Source organism: Cervus elaphus, chromosome 23, assembly GCF_910594005.1.
Source record: "Cervus elaphus chromosome 23, mCerEla1.1, whole genome shotgun sequence".
In the NCBI taxonomy this organism is placed as follows: Eukaryota; Metazoa; Chordata; class Mammalia; order Artiodactyla; family Cervidae; genus Cervus; species Cervus elaphus.
The window spans coordinates 59,106,747-59,129,551 of NC_057837.1; the positions used below are offsets into that span (position 1 = coordinate 59,106,747).

The window sequence follows — 22,805 nt, forward strand, 5'->3', positions numbered from 1 at the left end:
TAAAAGTACACCAAATCACTAAATTGCTTATGTCAATTACATATAAATATTAATATTTATATCCTAATAGTAAACTAGGAAGCTCATACAGAAATAACAAGCAGTACAGGTTGATTTCTAACAGTGGGAACAGCTCCAAAGTTGTTGTAGCAGAATTTAAGGGCAAAGAATTGAGAAGACAGGCATTAAAAACAAAAACAAAAACAAAAACACTCAGCACAAAGACTGTATAATTCCTTACAAAAATCACCCATTTAACAGAAACGTTTTTTGCAGAGTACTCACTACGAGGCCTATCAAGTCATTATCCACACTCTAAAGATTCAGATCAGAGATCCTCCAAAGCCCTCAAATGATATTTCCACCTATTTAATATCCCATGTCCCACCCTACTGTTCCTAAAATGTCAAACCCGAATAATGTAACAAGATGGCACACTTGGGGGGAAAAGGGGAAGAAAAAATAAAGAATTTAAATTCCCTCATATTTAATTTTTGCAGGAACTATTTAAGGGTTTACTGTGTGCCAGGTACTGTGCTAGACAGTTTCTGTGACGTAAGTCTTCTCAGTTCAGTTGCTCAGTCGTGTCTGAGTCTTTGCAACCCCATAGGTTGCAGCATGCCTGGCTTCCCTGTTCATCAATTCCTGGAGCTTGCTCAAACTCACGTCCATCAAGTTGGTGATGCCATGCAACCATCTCCTCCTCTGTCATCCCCTTCTCCTCCTGCCCTCAATCCTTCCCAGCATCAGGGTCTTTTCCAGTGAGTCAGTTTTTGCATCAGGTGGCCAAAGGATTGGAGCTCCAGCTTCAGCATGTTTTAGCCCTCATAAAAACTTATGAGTTAGGATTCTTATCTTTGTAGTGGAGGAAACTGAGGTACCAAGTTAGGTTGCGTGTCAAGGTCACACACTCCAGCAGAGGAGTGAAGATAAAAAGTCAGGCAGGCGGGCTCTAAAGACCATGCTTTTAATCGCTACTCTCTATTACATTTGTATTATTTTGTATAACTTTTATATTATTTATTTTTATTGAAGTATAGTTTATATACAATATTGTGTTAGCTTCAGGTGTACAGCATAGTTATTTGAGATTTTTGCAGATTACGTTCAATTATAGGCTGTTACAAGATATGCTTATCTATTTTATGTATTTGTTGTTCAGTCGCTCAGTCACATCCAACTTTTTGTGACCCCATGGACTGTAGCACGCCAAGCTTCCCTGTCCTTCATTATCTCCCAGAGTTGGCTCAAACTCATGTCCATTGAGTCAATGACGCCATCCAACCATCTCATCCTGATTTTATGTATAGTAGTTAGTATCTGTTAATCCAGATAAATGTGTCCTTCCCCTCTATAGTTTAAAACAAAACCAAACACACAAACAACAAAAACCCCACCACACTACAGCAGATGTTGTTTTATTCGGTCCCAAGATCCAACAGCCACATTTCGGCATCAAGACTCGTCACCAGTGAAGCTGATGTACTATACTTTTTGTAGATTTAAAAAGCTACATTAGGCAAGTTTAGTATCTACTTTCTAGATCCCCCACCTGCTTTACCACAGTCCTTCACTGCTTCAAAAAAACCGCCTGGGAGAGTTGGGAACAGGGAAGGAACTACTCTTTCCCAATTTAAAATTTGGTCCACCCAAGGTCTTAAACCTGAGGAATGTCTTGGGTCAAATCAAACATACTGTATGTGATCGACAAATGTTATTATACACCTATCTGAAATGCAAGCTCTACAAGGGCTGGACTCTGTTCACTGCTATATCCCCAGGGCCTAGTATAGTGTATATTGTAAGCACTTAATACGTATCTGTTGAGTGAATAAGGAGAATAAAAATCCACCCTGCCTGAGTACTCTAGTTGTTTCAGATCACCCTTTCTTCATTTCTTTCCCCTTCTGACATCTATTCTTAGCCAAGCCTGTCAATAAGCTACTCCTCTTCAGTTCTGGGCTCAAGGTAACAAAACCGAGCTAAATACTATTTGGGTAAAAGCTCGCTCACACAAGTGGTAGCTACCAAGCATTAATCTCTGCATAGGTAGCTGTGATCAGAGGGCATACGCCATCACCGTGGGTGTTTATTCACTCTCAAATTCCATATACATTTGTTGGAAGTTGACTGTGTGGCAAACACATCACAGGGGTCACAAAAGTGACACATACATGGTCTCTGTCTACACAAGAAATAGACAAAGAATGAATAAATATAGTGATAAGCACTATAAAGTAAAGCAGCAGAAGAGGATAGAGGATAGAGTGATCAGAAGAGAGATGTATTTTGGCTACGGTGGGCTGGGATGACATTTCAGTAAAGAATTAACTGATGTTTAAAAAAAAAACAAACCACCAAATGATACGATTGTCTCAGTGAAGGACATATCAGGTTGAGGAAATTAAACTCCAGGTTGAGGAACAAGGCCTCTGAGCTGAAATAGAATAAAAGAAGTGGAGAAGGGCAGAAGATGAGGTAAACAGATCACATCCTGTCTGATCACACAGGGTCTTGTGGGACTTTTTTTCTGAATACAATGGGAAATGACTGGAGGGGTTTAAATACAGTAGTGATTTAAATATAGTAGTGATACATGGAATTTACTTAAAGACTTCTCTGGCTACTGACTGGAGACTCATGTGGACCACCCAGTGTGGCAGTCAGTTGTATTAATATTAGGTACTTTAAACACCTTCTATTATTAAAAAGTAATCACTGGTGCTAACTCTGAAATCCTGAATAACTGGATGGGAATCCTGGCTTCATTACCTAACAGTTGTGTGATCTTGGTCATGTTACTGACTCAATTTCCCTGTTAGTAGCCTACGACTTAGCGACTGAACAACAACAAAAGCAGGGAAATTATAATGCGTAATTTGCTCAATCATTGGTGAGAATTATGGATTATTCAAACCTGCGTTTATCTACCGTATTTATAGTGCTAGTTGAGGAGGGGGAAAAGGTGCAGCCTCAGCCCCCAGGAGCTTATCATCCTCTGAAAGTTAAAGTCAAAGTCGCTCAGTCCTGTCCCACTCTTTGCAACCCCATGGACTATAAAGTCCATGGAATTCTCCAGGTCAGAACACTGGGAAATGTTCAGTAGCCTTTCCCTTCTCCAGGGGATATTCCTAACCCAGGTCTCCTGCATTGCATGCGGATTCTTTACCAGCTGAGCCACAAGGGAAGCCCAAGAATACAGAGTGGGTAGCCTATTTCTTCTCCAGGGGATCTTCCCGACCCAAGAATCGAACCGCGGTCTCCTGAATTGCAGGCAATTCTTTACCAACTGAGCTATCAGCGAAGCCCAACCACCCTCTGAGACCAACAGTAATCAAATTGAACGCAGTGTACACGGTGGTTACTTTTTAAGTGGATGCCCTGACCTCAAAGGTAACAGTTCGAGAAGACTTCACTGAGAAAACGAAGTTAGCGTGTACAGAACTCAATAAACAGCGACCATTTGTATCATTGTTACTAGCAGCAGACAAACTTCAAATCCTGGTTCTGCCACTTACTAGCTTTGCAACTTTCTCCTCCTGAGCCTCAATTTCCAAGTCTCAAAAGTGAGGCTTCTGAAAGTATATACCCGTAAGGCTGTTTTGAAAATTACATGAGACACCCCATATTATGCGTACTGTCGGATGAATGGCAACAGCCCGCAGTCAATAAAGGTCCCTTATTAACACTGTGGTTAATTTTGAGTTCCCCGAAAGGGATAAATAAGCACGGTTGTATGTGGAAACCCGCTAGCTCCTCCTCCCACACCGCTTCGCTTCCTGGGAGCGTTCGCAGGCCGCACCACCTCTAGGTGGTTACTGGGCCCACGTAACTCACCTTCTCAACCTTCTTCGGCCCCTTCACCAGTTCATGCCTCTTAGGGATTGTTCCTCCGTCGCAACCCATCGCAAGCCGACAGAGTCCAGAGCAATCACCTACCGCAGCAACTTCCGGAGTCCCTGGCGACTGTAGGACTCACTTCCGGCGCACCGCAATGACACAATACGCCAGTCTTCACGGGAGGGGCGGGGCGGGGCGGGGTGGGAAGGGCTTGTGCCGCGTCTTGGTTGCTATGGAGAGCGTCGCTAGGCGCTGGGCGTGGCCCCGCAGCGGGGGCAGCTGCAAAGCGAAGGCTGGGTCTTGGTGCAAGCAACGCGCAGAGTGTACTCCCACTCTCCGGCTGCCGCCAGTCCCTTCATCTTTCAGTTGGACGTGGGATTCCTGCTGCATCCGCCTAATCGTTCTTCCACCCTTCCGGGGCGGCGCGGGTGGGGACGACTCTGGAGCAGCAGCCGTGTTTTTGGGCCCCATCCCACCCCAGCCTTTCTGACTGTGGGCAGACATCCCTAGACTGGGACCGTGTGGAGGAAAAGACTGAATTTTGTTAGTGCAATTAGCGATGAATAGGGGTGGAGCCATCATTTCAGTTAACGTTTATGTGTCTAAAAGAGAACCTATCTTTTTACTGGGCGTCGGTTGTGATCGAAGCACTCACAACAAAGAAGTAATGTTAACTGAGATTGCGCGGGAGTAAGATTCTATATGGCCTTAAACTTTCTGATACTGCCATGCATATTGTATATACATAAAAGAGTTCACACAGTTTGTACATGTATATATTTCATTCACAGCCTCCTGAAGCCCAGGATAATTTTTTTTTTTTTTAATTGAAAGGTTCCCCAGTGGCTCAGTGGGAAATAATCTCCCTGCAATGCAGGAGACACAGGAGATACAGGATCGTGAAGATCCCTGGGTCAGGAAGATCCCGTTGAGGAGGAAATGACACCCTACTCCAGTATTCTTGCCTGTAAAATCCCATGGGCAGAGGAGCCTGGCGGGCTACAGTCCAAAGAATTGCAAAAAGTTGGACACGACTGAAGAGACTGAGCACACATACAGAAAATTAAAAACAAAGGAAAAAGCAGGTATAATTGACAGACACAGATATAATTATAAAATGTGTACTGATGTTTCCATGTCTTTTCCGAGAGACAGGCTGTATCATATCTATAATGAGAACTCAAAACCCTTGCAAAACCTGTTAAAATCCATGATTGTCTGCTTTCATGCTCTTGACCATCTTTCCATTTGTTCCTTTAATTATTATAAATATTAGAGGAAAGCTTATCCACTGCTAGTAAAGCAGACCTTTTATGACTGGGTGTTTCCACCTTGATCAAAATGAAACAAAAAGACTAAAAATACTCCCCACTTGGGAACAGAAAATACAGTGTATGTGGATTGGAAAGCTTCAAGGGCTAGATGATTGAGTTATCTGATACTGCAATTAATGAGAATTAAAAGAAAAATCCTTTAATCAGTTGGTCTCTGATTGGCGCCTGATTTATTTTTATTAACATCTCAAGAACTGTAAACTCCCTAGGGACTTTGTTTTACTCCCTCTTGCATTCTCAGTGCCTGTAAGAGTCTTCAGTCCTCCATAAACCAAAAAGTACAGATTCATTCCGAGAGGGTTGACCAGCAGACCCTAAAAAAGTTTCATTCAACTAGAATCTCATTTCTAGGGTAGGGAAACAGAAGGCTGGAAAGACCAGAAGCACTGGTCCAAGGTTAAACAGCTAGTGAGAGCTGGGGATGGGTTCTAAGATTAGTTTTCTCTTAAAGCAGTGGACAGAAAAACAGAGAAGAGCAAAAACAAAGGATCTTTAGACAGACTCTCAAACCAGTGTTCTTTTCGGACAAGTACAACTACCCCTCACCAAATTCATTTGGGGCAAAATAAACAAAATTAGCTGCTCTTTATCAAGCTGTAATTCTATGCTGGGAGAGTTGGAAGCATTTTTGCCTTCTGTCCTCTCAACATTAGTAGGGAGTATGGTGCCTTCTGCTATCCAAGTGACAACCCTAAGGCTCAGATGTGCCAGATGTCTAGGGTCCATGGCACACATCAGGGAAGTAGAAGGGGAAGGAGGTGAGGGAGGGGCTTTCTCAAATGATGCCCATCTAACCACAGATGCCAGGATCCTTCACCTCCTCCCCCCAAAGCTACTGATGACACCCAGTAGTAATGACTATGCAGGCGTTAAAGTTCAGGCAGCTGGATGCTTTTTCTCTTCCCCCTTGGTTTCCTCTTTTAGAATATTGGTTTCTAAGCTACTCTGTGTTGCAGACTATACACAGCTAAAATGTACAGGTTTATTTTTATCATCAGGAGCTACTAGTTTGTGTTGAGAGCTGTCAGGCATTGTATTCTGCCTTTATTTCATTAGAGTATTTCATTTCCAGCCACACTGGGAAGTAGGTCTGTTATCTGCTGCTTCTTCCCACTGTCTTTGTTGAATGAGACGGTAAAGGATATTCCCTTGTGAGGATCCTTGGTGACAAGTTTGATCCCTGGATCAAGCTGTGAACTTGAAGGGCAGGAGAGGAGTGAAATCATGATAGAGAAAACCATTATCTTCTACCAAAAATCAGTATTCCTTAGAGATGTCCCTGGTGGTCCAGTGGTTAAGACTCTGCTTTTCCAATGCAGAGAGCATGGTTCCATTCCTGATCAGGAAACTAAGATCTCACATGCTGTTCAGCCAATTAAAAAAATCAGTATTCCTTAACCTTTCTGGGGTCATTGGACCTGTTGGAGAATTTGGTGAAAACTTTGGACTTATTCCCCAGAAAAATTATCCATAAGCACTCGGGAAAATTTGCTACAGTTTGTTATTTTAGTTGCTAAGTCGTCTCTGACTCTCTGTGACTCATGAACTGTAGCCCGCCAGGCTCTTCTGTCAATGGCATTTCCCAGGCAAAAGTACTACAGTGGGTAGCCGTTTCCTTCTCCAGGGGATCTTCCTGACCCAGGGTTTGAACCCTTGTCTCCTTCATTGGCAGGTGGATTCTTTACCACTCAGCCACCTGGGAAGCCCAGCTGTAGTTTATATATATATATGCATTTTATTCATGGCTTCCTGAAGCCTAGGCTAAGAACCAATACTTTAAGTGCTTCTACTGCCTGTTACAATAGTTCCCAAATACTTCCGACTTCTAAACCATTGAGGGTTTTATTTCCTGTTAGCTCTGCCCATGTGCTCTTCCAAAGCTGCAGTTTTAAATTCTGTCTGGAAAAACCTTATATGCAGAACAACTCGTTTTAAGAGTCAGCGTGAAAGAACAAAAACAAAAATGCAAAACTATGTGTTAGGATTCTTTAAGTATTTCACAGCCTGGGGACTTCCCTAGTGGTCCAGTGATTAAGACTCTATGCTTCCAATGCTGGAGGCACAGGTTCAGTCCCCGGTGGGGAATTAAGATCCCACATGCCTCTTGGCATGGCCAAAAACTAAAAAGAATTTCCCAGCCTCATTTAAGGTTACACTTGGGAGGGTGTCCCAAAGACAGGTGAAATAAAGTAGAAAATGGAAGTGATTGCCACAGTAATTCAAGACAAAAGTTACTTTTCGTTTGCAGTTTCAGTGAAATATTAAAACTATTCCAGGACTCTACAGGGCCTTACATGAACTGGGCTCCTAACTACACCTCCCAGCTCATGTCATTCATTTTTCTTTCCCACACTGGCATCTCCTCCGCTTGGTAGAACTCTCCAGGTATACATTTACTCTCCAGGTGTACATTTATTCTCCAGGTATATGTTTGCTCTCCAGGTCTACTCTGCACACTCCCCTTGCTGTTCCTTTTGCAGAACACTCTTCCCCCAAGTTTGCCAAACTCTCTTCAGTGATGCATCATCACTTGGCTCCTGGTCCCCTCTTCAGAGCAATCTTTCCAGACCTCTCCATTTGAAAAGGCACATTTTGGTACTTCTCTGGTGGGCCAGTAGTTGAGGCTCTGTGTTCCCAGTGCAGGGGGCATGGGTTTGCTTGCTGGTCGGGGAAGTAAGATCCGCCATGCTGCAGGGTGCGATTAAAAGCAAAACAAACAAACAAACAAAAAACTCAGGCTTCCCTGGTGGTCCAGTGGTTAAGAATCTGCCTTGCAATGAAGGGACACCAGTTCGATCCCTGGTTCAGGAAAATCCCACGTAGCACAGAGCAGTTAAGCCCACGTGCCATGACTACTGAGCCCACCTGCCCTAGAGCCCGTGTGCCGCTACAAGAGAAGCCAGAACACTGAGAAGCCCGCCTACTGTGAAGAAGAGTAGCCCCCACTTGCAGCAACTAGAGAAAGCCTGAGTGCAGCAGTGAACAGCCACCACAGCCAAAAAATAAAATAAATCTTTTTTAAAAATGCACATCACCCTACCCACTACCCTGATTTAATTTCTTCCTTTCATTTACCATCACTGATAACCTGTTATAAGTGTAACTTTTGATGTCTTGTTCACCATGGAGTTTTTGCAGTAATTTAGAATTTTTTTATGTTATATCAAAATACAATTTATCTTGATTACCAAGTGTTGGGTGTGCCCGCCTGCATTTTGCATTCAAAGAGAGTGCCTCACTGGCCTTCACCCTCACTCTGGCCCTGGTATTCAATCTCCCTCAGCTGAGAAGAAAGTTGCATGATGAGACCCTTTGTTTTGTCTACTGCAGCACGTCTAGTGATCAGAAGAGGCCTGGGCAGATAGGAGATGCTCAATAAGTGATTGTTAAATGAATGAAGGAAAGGAAAAGGACATTAGCAAATAACCTACAAATATGGGCAACTTGCAAGGAGAAAGCTTCGGGAGACCTGGGGTGCGTACTTGGGGAGAACATAACATTTTTAAAAGATGCTTTGTTAAGAAAAATAGTTGCCACCCAACTGGGTTCTTGGCTCCCCCAGTGCCTATCACATTGAAAGATCTCTAAATGAGGCTTCTCACCACTTCCATCTTCCTGAGGAAATTTAACTTAATTGAGGTCAGGTTGCTACCACCACCACCACCATACACCCACCATTTCCTCTTCCTACCTTGAGAGGAAACAGTACAGAATTTTGGACGTTGAAGAAACAGACTTAGCAAAAAGCTGCTGAAAGCTAAAAAATTATGATTTTATCCAACTTTACAACTTTTTCAGAAGTAATTATTCTATTAAATCAATCAGTGGAAACTCATCCCATAACTGCTCTCTTTCAAAAAAAAGGAAGGAAACCCATTTAGCTAGGAGCAGCAGTTTTCAAAGTTTTGAACCTAGTGGTTTTGGTTTTACACTTTGTTGCCAAAGGTCCCTGGCTTAAACTGATTTCAAAAAAAGAAATAGATAGATAGATAGATGTAGCTCCAGATGTCTGTCTCTTTGTGGTGTCTCTGTCTCTCTTTTTGGCTCTATCTCTCGATCATTCTATCTCTCTACATACATAGGTACATACATAGTGTTCTGAAACCACGTGGGACCTATTCATTACCTACTGGAGACTACGTCACTTATAAAGGACTAAATGAGTTAAAACATCTAAAGCATTAGAACAGTATCTGGAATGTAGTCATCACTTAATAGATACACCCCGTTGCTATCACTAGCGTGTAACATGTCATTTTGCCTCCTGGAGCGAACCCTGACTGGTGTCTCCCTGGAGCAACCCTTCCTCTTTACGGTGCCATTTCTCTTTGCTAGGGGCTCTGGCTGGGACACGGCTCTCCAGGGGTCTCTCATGTTTCTGCATGTCTTCTGAACAGAGACATTGGCTTGACATTTTGTTCCAGACTATCTTGTCAAGGATGTATATAGCAAACCCCCTTGGAAGACAGAGACAACGCCTTCCTTCAAAGCCGAAGGGCAGGATTGTTTGCTGTCCAGTGTCATAAAGATAAAGTCTCCATCTGAGGCAAAGCTTGGTCAGGTTTACACAGAGACTGCTATAAAAGATTGGGAGCTTGCTAGGTTCAGGGGTTTTTATGGCTTTGATGCAAACCCTTTGTGTGCATAGCATCACAGACACACACCTTTGTGTTGCCCCTGGGACTTGAGGGATATGGGGCAATGATGTAAAAACGAAGCATTAGCAGACGTCCCTGGTGGTAGAGTGGCTAAGGATCATCTTGCCAATGCAGGGGAGATGGGTTCTGTCTCTGGTTTGGAAAGATCCCATGTGCCACAGAGCAATTGAGCCTGTGCGCCACAACCAAGTGCCCTGGAGTCACAACTACTGAAGCCCATGAGCACTAAGCCTGTGCTCTGCAACAAGAGAAACCACTGCAATAAGAAGCCCATGTACCGCGACAAAAGTAGCCCATGCTCACTGCAACTAGAGGAAGTCCATGAGCAGCAATGAAGAGTCAGCACAACCAAAAATAAGAATAAATAAATTATTTTTTTTTTATTTTAAAAAATGAATCAGTAACTGCTTGTGAGGCTGTAAGAGAAGCCCTTTGACTCTGTGCAGGAGAGTTGACATAATAATAGGTCTGACTAATATCCTAGAAAGGCCTGCTGGCAAGATTGGCTTTGGCGGTTGTATAGGAACTTGGTTTCAGGGAGGGTTTCCACCATCCCTGAGTTGATAAGAATGGAGCAGGGCCTAAACTGTTTGTACAAACAATGTGATTCACACAGGACACCTGCTTCCCTTCAAAGAGTCCGGAACTTTGGTCCATGCCACACAGAGGCTCACACGTGATCAACCCTAGTGAAAACCCTGGAGGCCAGGCTGTCATGAGTTTCTCTGGCCAGCAACACTCCCTGTATATTGTCATGGCTCCCAGCTGGGGGAATTAGGGGGTCCTAGGTAACCCCCGGGAGGGGACTCTTGACAGCCTGAGCCTGCCCTGGCGCTTCATTCCCACATGCAGCCCATTCCCTTTGCAGATTTTGCTCTGTCTCCTTTCATTGTGATAGAGTGGTGAGACACCATACGTGGGAACCTGTGAAGCTTCCTACTGAATCAGGGGGCCTCAGGGTGGTCTTGGGTACCCCCGACATGGTCTCTGACCCCAGAATCTCATGTCTTCTCTCAGCATCCATGAGATTATGGCAGGCTGACTTGTTACTTTGAAGTAAGAGAAGACATTTCACAGTTCTTGCTAGAGCCATCTCCTTATCTGTCTAGGAACACACGGCTCTCTGTGTGTGTCTGTGTGTGTCTGTGTGTAGGGGTGAATCCCAGGTCTAGGACACCTTGGGTATTATACACCCGTCTTACCACGGAGTTGTTAGGGGCAGACATCTGATCTAAACTAGTCCAAGCAGAAAACAAGACTCTTTCTTCTCCTCTGGCCACAGACCAAGAAAGACCATAACTCATGGCAGACACCTTGAAACCATGAGAGTTAACACAGAGAATGTGGGACTCAGAAATTGGGCCTTGATGAATCTGCTAGGGGTACCCAAAACAGCTGTTTTTGAAGCCAACTTGCCCCTGGATTATGTTAAGATACTTGAGTCAATAAATTCCTTTTATTGCTTAAGAGAGATGGTATCAGAAGGAGTCCTAACTGACACAGATCACGGCTGCTCCCAGAAAATGTCTCCATTCTAGTGCAGAGAACCAAGCCTCACCAGGACAGGATCCTTCTTTAGGGACCCTGAGAGTAACTCGATGTATACAATCAGTCTTTTGGTCATCAACAATTTATAAGTGCAGAGTAGCAGATAGGAACTGCAGCTGGTACCATTTCAGGTAATTTCCAGCCTAGAGATGTCTCATGGCAGAGGGGCACATAGAAGACATGAACCTCCACTTGAAGTGATGATGTAACCATAGAAACGTGAGCTAAAGCCCCAGCTGCGAGGACAGGAAGAGGAGGTATTTGACTTGGTGCGGGGGAGTGGGGGGGAATTCTGGGCCACTCTCAGATCTGTGCCCAGTGATAGGGATGCTGTTTATACCACACTTCCTGGCTCTACTTTTCCAGAGCCAGCCTTGCATGTGCAAACTTGGCCTCTACTTCCTCTCCTTGCACACTCTGGGGAGAAGCATTTGCGTGACACAAATAAACATTTTGCTTTGGTACCAGAACCCAAGTGACACAGATCAAACATCTTTCCAAAGAAAAGATTGGTGCAAAGGATATTTCAATTCATGACTGTATTGACATAATATTATAAATGGTAACACATTTGAGACTATTGAGGTATAAACCTTTTCTGATTTAACATACTAAATGTTCGATCCATGTGTTGAATTTATCAACACAGAATCTATAATGTACAAAATAAATAGGGAACCCAATAGAACATGTTGTGTTGCAAATTACTGCTACTTATAACATGCTTGTTAAACTCTGTTCAGATAAAACAGCAAATATATATATATATATACATATTTGGTGTAAGTCACAGATATAGAATTTGTACCAGTCTCTCAGAATTGATTCTATCCAAACTGAAAATTTTACTACATTTTCTAGCAGATGCGACAGAAATCAATCACTTGAAAATAATCTCTACCCCCATTCTCATATTGTATTTTCTCCCCGTTGTTTAGTTGCTCAGTCATGTCCGACTCTCTTGCCAACCCATGGACTGTAGTCTGCCAAACTCCTCTGTCCATGGGATTTCCCAGGAAAGAATACTGGAGTGGGTTGCCATTTCCTTCTCCAAGGGATCTTCCCAATCCAGGGATCGAACCACTTCTCCTGCATTGGCAGGTGGGTTCTTTACTACTGAGCCCCCAAGGAAGCCCAAAAGTAGGCTTCTCCCTAGTCCCTAATATATTGTGTATGTATTTCTTCATCTTTTGTCTGTCTCCCCACTAGATTGTAAACGCCCTGAGGGCAAAGCGTTGGTCTGATTCAGTGCTACAAGCCCAGCACCTAGAATTTAACATATAATAGGTACCCAATAAATAAGTACTGAATGAATGAATGAACTTAAAACAGGCACACATTGAGCTAATATAGAACACTGGATTCCACAACCTCATTTCATACACTGGCCCTACACGATAGGTCCTTTCTTCACACCTAACTCCTCCTTGACTCTGTGGGATAAGCCAACATCCTGGAGTTGCCCAGACTCTCGGTAACACTGGGTTTGGGCACCATGACAGTTGCCATCCATTGTACACTCCCAGGTTGGTTTTGCCCAGACGACAGACTTGCACAGGTTGTGGGTGTGCAGCTGAAGTGAAGAGTTTGACAGGGAGAAGGAGGCTTATTCCAGCGTCCCCCGGAACTGCTGCGCGTGCTGCTCCAGCTTCTTGGCTTCGGCCCGGAGGTGCTGCAGGGCGGCGGGGCTGGGGTGCTGGAGCACCGCGTGCTTGGTGGCCAGTGCTAGGTCCTTGAGCAGGCTGCAGAGGCAGCTGCTGCCCCGCAGGATCTCATTGCGCACGTCCTGCTCCTGGGTCTCCCGGCATAGCCTGTCCACCAGCTTCTGCCCGACGGTGATGACCAGCTTGCTCTGCGTGATGAAGGTCTCGGGGGGCTGGCTGTTCTGGAGGCTGTTGTTCAGCACGCTGATGGCTTTGAAGAGCGCCCCAAAATAGAGGCGGCAATGTTCAGAAAGGCGGGTTTTCTTCTCAGGATTCTGCTGACTCAAAGGCCGGGGGACCAGGGAGCTAGGATTCTAGAGAAGGGGAAGAAGACGACAGATCAGAGATGTGAGCGACAGGCTGTGGTTGTCTCTCTTCTCCTGTTTTTGCTTAATTTGCAAGCTTTTTATAAGAAAAAGTATAGTTTTGTTTGGGAAGCCCCATGTGCAGGTGCAACATTCTGCCTAACAAATTAATGTTAATTCAAAGCATGTTGTGTTGTTTAGTTGCTAAATCCTGTCCACCTCTTTTGTGACCCAATGGACTGTAGCCCGCTAGGCTCCTCTGTCCATGGGATTCTCCAGACAAGAATACTAGAGTAGGTTGCCATTTCCTCCTCCAGGAAATTTCCCGACCCAGGGATCAAATCCTGGATCCTTGCCATCTCCTACATTGACAGGAAGGTTCTTTACTGCTGAGCCATCAGGGAAACCCTTTTTAAAGCTTCCTTATAATCTTATATATTGTGTTATATATAATCATTCATATTAGATATACATAAAATTATATTCAGTCTTCCCAACAAGCCATTAGAAACCCATTCTAAGAAACTTACAATGACTAAATTTATACCTTTTTTTTGTTTTTTCTTTTTATGTGGATCCTTTTTTAACATTTTTATTGAATTTGTTACAATATTGCTTCTGCTTTATATTTTGTTTTTTTTTTTACCTCGAGGCATGTGGGAACTTAGCTCCCCTTGCACTGGAAGGCAAAGTCTTAACCACTGGACCACAGTGAAGTCCCCTAAATTTATAAATTTTTAAAAATGCAGGAAAGTTGATGGTGAGATTTTTTATATTTTACTCAAATAACAGGTTTTAAAGCATTTTTAAAAAATCCTTCCTAATTCCAGTATCAGAGGTAAACTTGAATCCCCCAAATTTCCAGAAGAAATAAAAATATACTGACCTATTTGCTTTAAGATTAAAATATTTATTTTACTTGCTAGTTAAAGTTTCATTTAGAATTTTGTTTTCGTGAATTTTATTTTCTGCAATGTGGCGCCAAAGCCTATTCACTAGTGAAAGATTCTCAGCATCAAATTTAGTGGCAGCCACCCCAGGTAACAATCAAAAAGCCCCTTTGTTAGGTGATAGGTGACAAGAATGAGTATCCCAGAAGAGAAGAGGTCACCTAGGGTCACTCAATTAGCAAAATAAAGATTGGAGGGCTGGACTTCCCTGGCAGTCCAGTGGTTAAGACACATTCCCAGTGGAGGGACTCGGGCTCCAATCCCTGGTCAGGGAGCTAGATCCCACATGCCACAACTAAAAATCCCACAAGCCACAACTAAGACCTGGTGCAGCCAAATACATAAATAAATATTAAAAAAAAAAAAAGTTCTGGAGCTCTAAGCCGAGTCAGCAAGTCTGAAATTCTCATTCTTTGTTAAACGGCACCCTTTAATCAATCTAAGATCTCAAAACTCACAGCTCAGAAGCGCTCAGCCTGCATTATGGTCTGACTGTGTCTCCCTAACATTCATATCATGAAACTCTAACCCCTCAAGGTAAAGGTATTAGGAGATGGAGGCTTTGGGAGGTGGTGACTAGAATTAGGGCTTCCCCAGTGGTTCATGGCCCCCAGGGTGGGGGATTAGTGCTCTTATATGGGTCATGTGAGAGCTTGCTTCCCGCCTGTGTCCTCTGCCAGGTCTGAAGCCTGGGAGGCATCTCTCACCAGAACCTGACCATGCTGGCATCCTGATTTTAGGGACTCCTAGTCTCCAGGCCAGTGAGACATACATTTCTCTTGTTTGCAAGCCACTCAGACTATGGTACTTTGTTGTAGCAGCACAAACAAGGACAAGTGACAAAGAAAAGATTGGAATGTTGGCTGTGGTAGACTCTTGGAGGGGCAGGAAGCATGAGAAGAATGCTTCAGAGGCTAGAAATGCGAAGCAACCATCTGCGGAATTGGAATGTTGGCATCTTAGCTTGAGAATATCACCTGTAGGTAAACAAACAATGTACTGTCTTTTATCCTGGGGTGCTGGAAATCTCTGGAGGTATTCTTGGTTGTCACACTGATGAGGGAGCACCACAGGATACGGGCAGTCAGGGGACTAGGGATACTTAATGGTTCATCCCACATGATGGAGAATTGTCTGCCCAATGGTCAGTGGTCCCTCCACCCATACTAAGAAGCAGTCAGTCTAAAGCAGGGTATTTCCAAGTGTGGTTCTTGGACCACCGCACCAGTCGCACCTGAGAACTTATTAGAAAAGAAAATTCTCAGGCCCTACCCTAGACTTACTGTATTCTGAACGCTGGGGTGGGACCCAGTTCTCTGGGTTTTAACAAGCCCTATAGGAAACTGTGACACACTCTCAAATTTGAGAACTGCTAATCCAAGACAGACTTCGTGTTGAATAAAATAGCATGAATTTTAGCAATGTGACAGGCCACTAAGCTTGGGGTTTGGAGTTTGCAGAACTAAGCATCAGAAGGCTTGGGTTATTATCCTAGCTGGCCTCTGAAAAGGCAACAATCTTATCCATATCATTGAATAACTCTGTCCCTTCTTGCCTACCCTGATCCCCCAGCCAGAAAGTTGAGTGGGTTCACTGGTTCCCAGGCTTCAGTTATGCAAAGAAAACCTTCACACGCTATGAAGTTTCTACCTTCCTCTTGACTTCGGTTGGCTTCATCTTTGTTTTTAAACAATCCAGTTTTTACTTAAGTTAAAACTGTTTAAATTGGTAAATGGAAAACTAGTGTCATTTGCCAGCAACAGGAGGTAACCAATTATAATTAAGCACAATGATAACATCCTTGTTTTTTTTTAAAAAGAACATCATATGTCAAAGAAGTGCTGAAGGTACACAAGCTTCAAACCAAAATGGTTTTTCTGTTGTAACCAGAAACATTAAAAGAGAATGTCAGACAGATGAACAGATAGAGGGTAGATCAAGTGTGAGAAGATGGTCACGCACAAGCCAGGGAAAGAGATGCCTCAGAAGAAACGAACCTTGATTTTGGATTTCTAGCCTCCAGAATTGTGAGAACATAAATGTCTATTGTTTAAGCCAAAGGCAGGGGTTGCGGAAAAAAAAAGGATGTTGAAAAGAATAGTCAAAGGACCGTGTTCCACACTCGGGGGCTCACTGGGTTAGTTCATCTCCAGGGTTCCTTCTACTTTAAATAAGGAAGAACTATCACAAAACCAAGTCTCCTCCCATGTGGGTCAGGGCTGTGATGTTGAATTAGTCACAGCAGATGTCTCTGGGGATAAAGCATTTTAGTCAATCAGAAGGGTTGGAGAGTTAGTCAGCATCATCACTTACCTGTGTTTCTAAGTTGCTGTTTTCATCCGACCTTTGTTCCAAGATGGGCTTTTCTCTCTCTACCAGGAGAGGCAACTTCTGAAACATAAAATCCCTTCGAATTACCAACCAAAATGGTCTTTTAATCCACTTTAAAACTTGAGCATTTCTTTTTACGCTTTTGTTGAGGTTCTGCCTATGATACCTTTTGCCAACAAAGGTGATTTTAGCAGCTCAAGAGCGAAATTTTGCCTATCAACACAGCCTAATATAAGGACACAGAGTTTAACCAGAAAAGAAAAATATCTAAATGTCCAGCTTCTCTGGAGTGTGTTAAAGCTCTTGCACCATAAGGCATGTCAGCAGAAAGCCCCAAGACTGGGGCTGAAAGCACCAACTTATCCTGTGACACAGCCCCTGTTATCTGCTGCATCTCCTGCAACTTGCAATTCTTAAACTAAAGGTGTCTTACTATAGTGTCTCACCTCATGGAGGAAAGTATTTCTAAGAGTAACTAGAGTCTGGAGGCTGCTAGGACCATGGACAATTTGGAAGAGTGTTTATACTTCCTCTTCTGTTCCTAAGAAGCACACTGACAATGACTCAGTTTATAACTTTCCAAAGTGCAAGGAAACTTGATGGTGAGACTAAAAATTTTGCTCAAAGAACAGGTTTCAAAAAGTTTTCAGAATCCTTTCTTATCCTAGCATCAGAGGTAAGCCCCAAACCACAAAATGTCCAGAAGACATCCTGTTTGTCTTAATATTAAAACACTTATCTTTCTTCTTACTAAGATCTCATACAGAATTTTGCTTTCATGAATTTTATTTTCTGGAAAATAGAACTCATGCCTCCCCAAAGATGAAACAATAGATTCTCAGCATCTAGCTTATGGGTGACCACTCCAGATAAAAATGCAAAGTCACTTTATATTTTATTAATACCATGGAACTCTGAACTCACCTGTTCACAAACATTTGTCCTATTCTTCTCTAATAGTTCAGGAGAGTGTTTGCTTTCTTTTTGCTTATGAAAAGGCGTGTTCCTTTGATAGGATTCAATCTCCCTTTGGGGAAGTTGGATGGGTTTGGCAAGCTTAAACTCTGCATTTGGGGTCAATTGCACAGGATCTTCCTTTTCACAGTTCAGCTTGAAAAGGAGCCTCCCATTGGCAATGATGATGGAGGTCAACCTCTTGACATCTTCCGGAACCATCCGTGCCACCTGGACAAATCTCTCCAGGTCATCCGGGCTGTTCTGGATTTTGTCAGTCACAAGGACTTCCAGGGACCAATTGCAGCTCTCCAGACTTTCCTTTGTTTCAAGCAGGATTTGGTAGGAGTTGGAGATCGTCTGTAGCTGATCCCTAATTCTGGCCTGAAGGTTATTGTTGGTGAGGTTGCACGTGGTCCCACAGACTCCTCGGGCAAAATCCAGGAATTCTCTCAAGGATTCCTCTGTGCGGTCAGCAGCCCTGCGGATTTCATCAATGTTGGCCTCTAGAGAGTCCCTGAACCTCCACTTCCTACTGACAAAGAGCATCAGGCCCCCGACAGAGTTGGCCACCTTATGCTGCAGAGCTGTGACCGTTTCTCTGGCCAAGTCCAGGTCCAAGGGGAGCTCTCTGGCTGACTCCTCTGAGAAGGAGCTGGACGAAGAGTCAGTGGATGTGGAGGAGCAGGAGGAAAGAATGCTGGCTCTACTGTCAGAGCTGGACACAGACGAGCTGTCTGGTTCAGGGGACAGTGATGCTGCCTGGCTGGGAAACCACAGGGAGTTATGGTCCGAGGAATTCTCTGAAGGCATGGTGGCTTTCCCCAGCTCTTTCTCAGCCTGGGGGTCCCTTGGCCTTGCTTTAGGGATGTCGTAAATGTTTGGCTTGGTGTTCTGCTGCTCCACTCGGGGGATCAGAAAACTTGAAGGAACCTTGTAGCTGACACCTTCATCCAAAGGGAATGCACCCTTGGCTGGTGGAAAGCTATAAGAAGGAATTTCTGGAAGGCTGAGTTTTTTCTGCATGGACATGTTTTTCTGTGGGCGTGGATTGAGAGTCCCTGCTCTGTTGCTCGGAGGGCTGTGGAAGCTGGACATACATCTGGGGAGGGCATGGTACCCCGATTTTTCCACAGAGCTACTTGGAGATGCATTTCTTACATCAGCCTTTTCCAGAGACACTGGCGTGTCATAAACCCATTCCGATTTTTGAGGGCTTGGCAATGTGTTGCAGCCACCTCTCCTTAAGGCGATGCTTGATGTCGGGGGAATATTCTGCCTCTGTGAAGAACCACACAAAGTCACCCGTTATTTAGTTTAAGGAAAAGACAGGGGGAGTGACTCTGGAGATGCATGTGTATTACACCGAGGAGCCACCAAGCGCTGGGTACTGTGCATCTTAAAACCCAGGGAGAGAATGTCTCCCTCATTGGCAGGTGGGTTCTTTATCACTAGCGCCACCTGGAAAACCCACCTTGTGCATAGGTGTATTTATTGTATGCATGCGACAGAATTCATTGATAAGCATGGAGTACAGATTTCAAGTTAAGTCACCTCCCCTCCATACAAATAAAAAGCTAGCTCAACACAACATGTCTCCAAGGTAGATTGCAAGAAGAAGCATTTATCTCAAGTCTCCTGAGCTCTTGCTCTATGCCGAGCACTGTACTAGGTCTTTTGCAGGGATTATGTCAATTCATTGGGCTTCCCTGGTGGCTCAGAGGTTAAAGCGTCTGCCTCCAATGCGGGAGACCCGGGTTTGATCCCTGGGTCGGGAAGATCCCCTGGAGAAGGAAATGGCAACCCACTCCAGTATTCTTGCCTGGAGAATCCCATGGACGTAGGAGCCTGGTAGGCTACAATCCACAGGGTTGCAAAGAGTCGGACACAACTGAGCGACTTCACTTCACTTCACACTTCATTTCATGTCAATTCTCACAATAAGTTTGTAAAGAGAAACGGAGGTGTACGGAAATCAAAGGATTTATCTAGATCACATGACTTGTCTGGTAACTGAACACCTTCACAGTTACAAGTTTTGCCTCCAGTGAAGTAAATTCTGTTATGAGGGATTTGCGTTCCTAATTTTGACCAAGCAAACATTTTCCAGAGCTGGTTCAGGTTTGCACAGTCTCAGATCTCAGTGCCGATCATACTTACGTTTGTTTGGCTGGCCAGGGGACCCAGTGCTGCCTTTTGGGGGCTGGGGGGGATATCATATAGCTGCTGCATGCCTGGCTCCTGGGAAAAGACCACAAAGGTCAGCTTGGAATTTTACTTCCTGGTGGCTGCACATCACAAACCATCTCAAAGCTGGTGTTTTGTTTTTTTTCTCCAAGTAAAAACACAAATCACTGAAGACTGGGGCTTTCAGTCATGATGGTTTTATGGCACAAGTGTGTGCTGTTCTGAGTACATTTTCAACAATGGGCTCTGTGTTTTAAAAAAAGGCACCTTCTCAATCAAAGGTGGGGATAAACTATAGAGAGAATTAGCTGCATTTGTCTGAGTTAAAAACAGCAGTTCATTTCCTTCTGTAAGTTCACCCTAAGATTGAATTAAAGAAGACCAAATATAAGATTGGAATTTACTATGTCTTTTTTCTTTCTTGTTTTTCCCAGTAGGAATTTTCCTGTGCTTATGACTCATGTATTAATCCTGCAAATATTTACTAAGTGCCTACTAATGACTAGCCACTGAGCTAAGTGACATATGTACACCCAGTAATGAGCAAAAGACATAGCGCCTCTAGAGATAATAGACATTTGTGGGGGAGGTGCAACAATTAGGGAATACATAAATTAGGACGTGAAAAATAAGTTCCATATTCCAAGGTAAGGTGAAAGAGCACCAGAACAGGTTTTGCAAAGAAAGAGAAAAGAAGCTGAAATTTGGAGAGGGTTTTTGTTTTGGGTTTTTTTTTTTAGCTGCATATCATAACTTGTGGGATCTTATTTCCCCAACCAGGGATTGAACCCGGGCCCTCAGCAGTGAGAGTCCTAAGCACTGGGCCACCAGGGAATTCCCAAGAGGGGTTTCTTTGGAGAGAGTCAGGCTGTGAGTCTCCTCCAAGTCTCCTCCTTTCACTTTACAGGCAGGGGGAAGTTTGGTACTGCCTGCTCTGAACATTAAATTCCTCCACCGAGACTTCTTACTACCTGTAAGTGACCAGGAAGTCACCCAACCAGCCTAAATTTTTATTTTGATTGGAGCTGTGGCTCTCAGCCCTGGCTGAGCTTGAGAACCACCTGGGAGCTTTAAAATTCCTACTGCCTGGGTCCCACCCCATATCTCAAACCTCAGATTCTCTGGGCGTGGTTCCAGGAAGCAGGCATGGCTGAAGCATCCAGCCCATTCCCCTGTGCTTGGTGGGCAGGGGAGAGCATGACCATGGGGCAGTTCTGATGGGCTAAGAAGTGAGTGAAGTTGTTTTCTGTTACAGGAAGTATGTCTTACAAAACTGATGTACCAGTTACATTCACGTAAGATAAAAAAAACCCAAAAACTCTGAAATTTCCTCCCCAAGATATAATCAGTGTTAAGATAACCAACAATAATGTTAAGACTATGACGTATATCCTTCGTGATACTATTACTTTTAAAACGTGCAGATTAAAAAAAAAAACACGTGTAGATATGTGTATATATAGTCTTCCCTGGTGGCTCAGAGGTTAAAGCGTCTGCCTCCAATGCGGGAGACCCGGGTTCGATTCCTGGGTTGGGAAGATCCCCTGGAGAAGGAAATGGCAACTCACTCCAGTATTCTTGCCTGAAGAATCCCATGGACGGAGGACCCTGGTAGGCTACAGTCTGCGGGGTTGCAAAGAGTCGGACACTACTGAGCGACTTCACTATCGCTATTTATATATTGTTGTGTTAGTCACTCAATTGTGTCCAACTCTTTGTGACCCTATGGACTGTAGCTGACGAGGCTTCTCTGTCCATGGGATTCTCCAGGCCAGAAAACTGGAGTGGGTTGCCAATCCTTTCTCCAGTGTGTATATAAGCATGGACATAAAGTATTACAAATGAGAAGTAAAAAATTTTTAAATATTCAGAATTCAAATAAGTAGTAATATTCTTCTGAGCATGTCTGGGTTCCCTGGGCACAAAGTTAGTTTCTGAGTGGTGATGGGTCCCTTGGAGTCAGAACTGAGGTTCCAAAGATCTCTCAATGGTAAAACTGAAATGCAAGTTCAGCGTAATGCTGAGTGCCCACGATTTGGATAGAGAAAAAGGAGAGGAGCAGGGCCATTGATGAGGCTCACCTTCAGGGTTGGTGGGCACCGGCTCTGGGCAGGCACGTCGTACACCTGGCAAGCCAGAGCTGGTAATGAGGTCCGAGCAGGTCTGGGAATCATGAAGACAGCCTTGGGGAGAAAAAGAAGAACAGAGGGAAAGAAATGTTACCACCACATCCATGGACCACGAAACAGCAAAGGCAGCACTAACATGCTAGGACATTCTCTGGGCACCTCTCATTGGAGACCCTTTACTCTGAGACAGCAGGACCCTGGTTGGGAGGTCCATGATGGAGGGCAGTCTTCCTCACCATGTGGATCAGCCTCATCTGGGAAGTGGGTTGGAAATGCAGATTCCTGGGCCCCGTGTGCATTGCACAGAATCTCTGAGTCTTGACAGAGAGCCTGGGAAACTGCAGTATCATCAGGGCCCTCAGGTGATTCTGATGTTCTCAGAATTTTACTTATGGAGCTGACTTTGTGGGTCACACTTGCCCAAGAGACAACCTACAGCCTATGATGGGACTTTCCTTGGTTTGGAATTGTAGGTGGAAAGAAGCCAGTTCAGAAATGCCCAGTGTTTTCTTGGAAAATGTAGATGGGAACTAAGGAACATGTTTTTGAGAAACATGGTTTTGAAAGGAAACTCTAGTTCAAGAACTAGAGTGTCTACAAGCAATTTAAACCTAAAAGCAGATTTCATCAGGAAATATGATCTTTTTACTTGAAATACAAAAGATTACCCTTTCTGAATTTAAACCAAAATCAAATATCTTCTTTGTATGGTCTTTTTTTTTTTTTTTTTTTAGAGAGGCCAGTGTATTATAATAAGGAAGTTGGAATAAAAAGTAAAACAAAGCTCAAGATCGTGGTTACCCTGGGGGGAAGTGGCTGGGAGAGGTGGGAGGGGGCTTCTGGGGTGCTGGTTTCACTGTATTTCT

The 22,805-nt window shown here is 44.0% G+C and overlaps 2 protein-coding genes and 1 non-coding gene across 5 annotated transcripts in view; 1 reads left to right on the plus strand and 2 right to left on the minus strand.

The window, feature by feature from the left end:
• Positions 1-3,986, minus strand: part of RTF2 (replication termination factor 2) — a 40,839-nt gene extending 36,853 nt beyond the window's left edge. For 2 of the 3 annotated variants that reach the window (XM_043883735.1, XM_043883734.1), the window contains exon 1: positions 3,838-3,980. In XM_043883735.1, coding sequence (XP_043739670.1) covers positions 3,838-3,906 — 69 coding nt within the window. In that variant the 5' untranslated portion in view covers positions 3,907-3,980. Of the gene's footprint in view, positions 1-3,837 lie in introns of all 3 variants that reach the window. The other variant, XM_043883733.1, reaches the window with a different exon arrangement.
• A 6,201-nt stretch (positions 3,987-10,187) lies between these two features.
• The window catches only part of CASS4 (Cas scaffold protein family member 4), a 37,563-nt gene continuing 24,945 nt past the window's right edge, over positions 10,188-22,805 (minus strand). The window contains exons 3-7 of the mRNA XM_043884729.1: positions 21,892-21,993; positions 19,784-19,864; positions 17,594-18,904; positions 16,652-16,729; positions 10,188-13,397 (exon numbers count right to left, since the gene is read on the minus strand). Coding sequence (XP_043740664.1) covers positions 12,987-13,397; positions 16,652-16,729; positions 17,594-18,904; positions 19,784-19,864; positions 21,892-21,993 — 1,983 coding nt within the window. The 3' untranslated portion in view covers positions 10,188-12,986. The remainder of the gene's footprint in view (positions 13,398-16,651; positions 16,730-17,593; positions 18,905-19,783; positions 19,865-21,891; positions 21,994-22,805) is intronic.
• On the plus strand, positions 21,277-21,348 carry TRNAW-CCA. The gene has a single exon. It is a non-coding gene; the product is annotated as a tRNA-Trp (tRNA).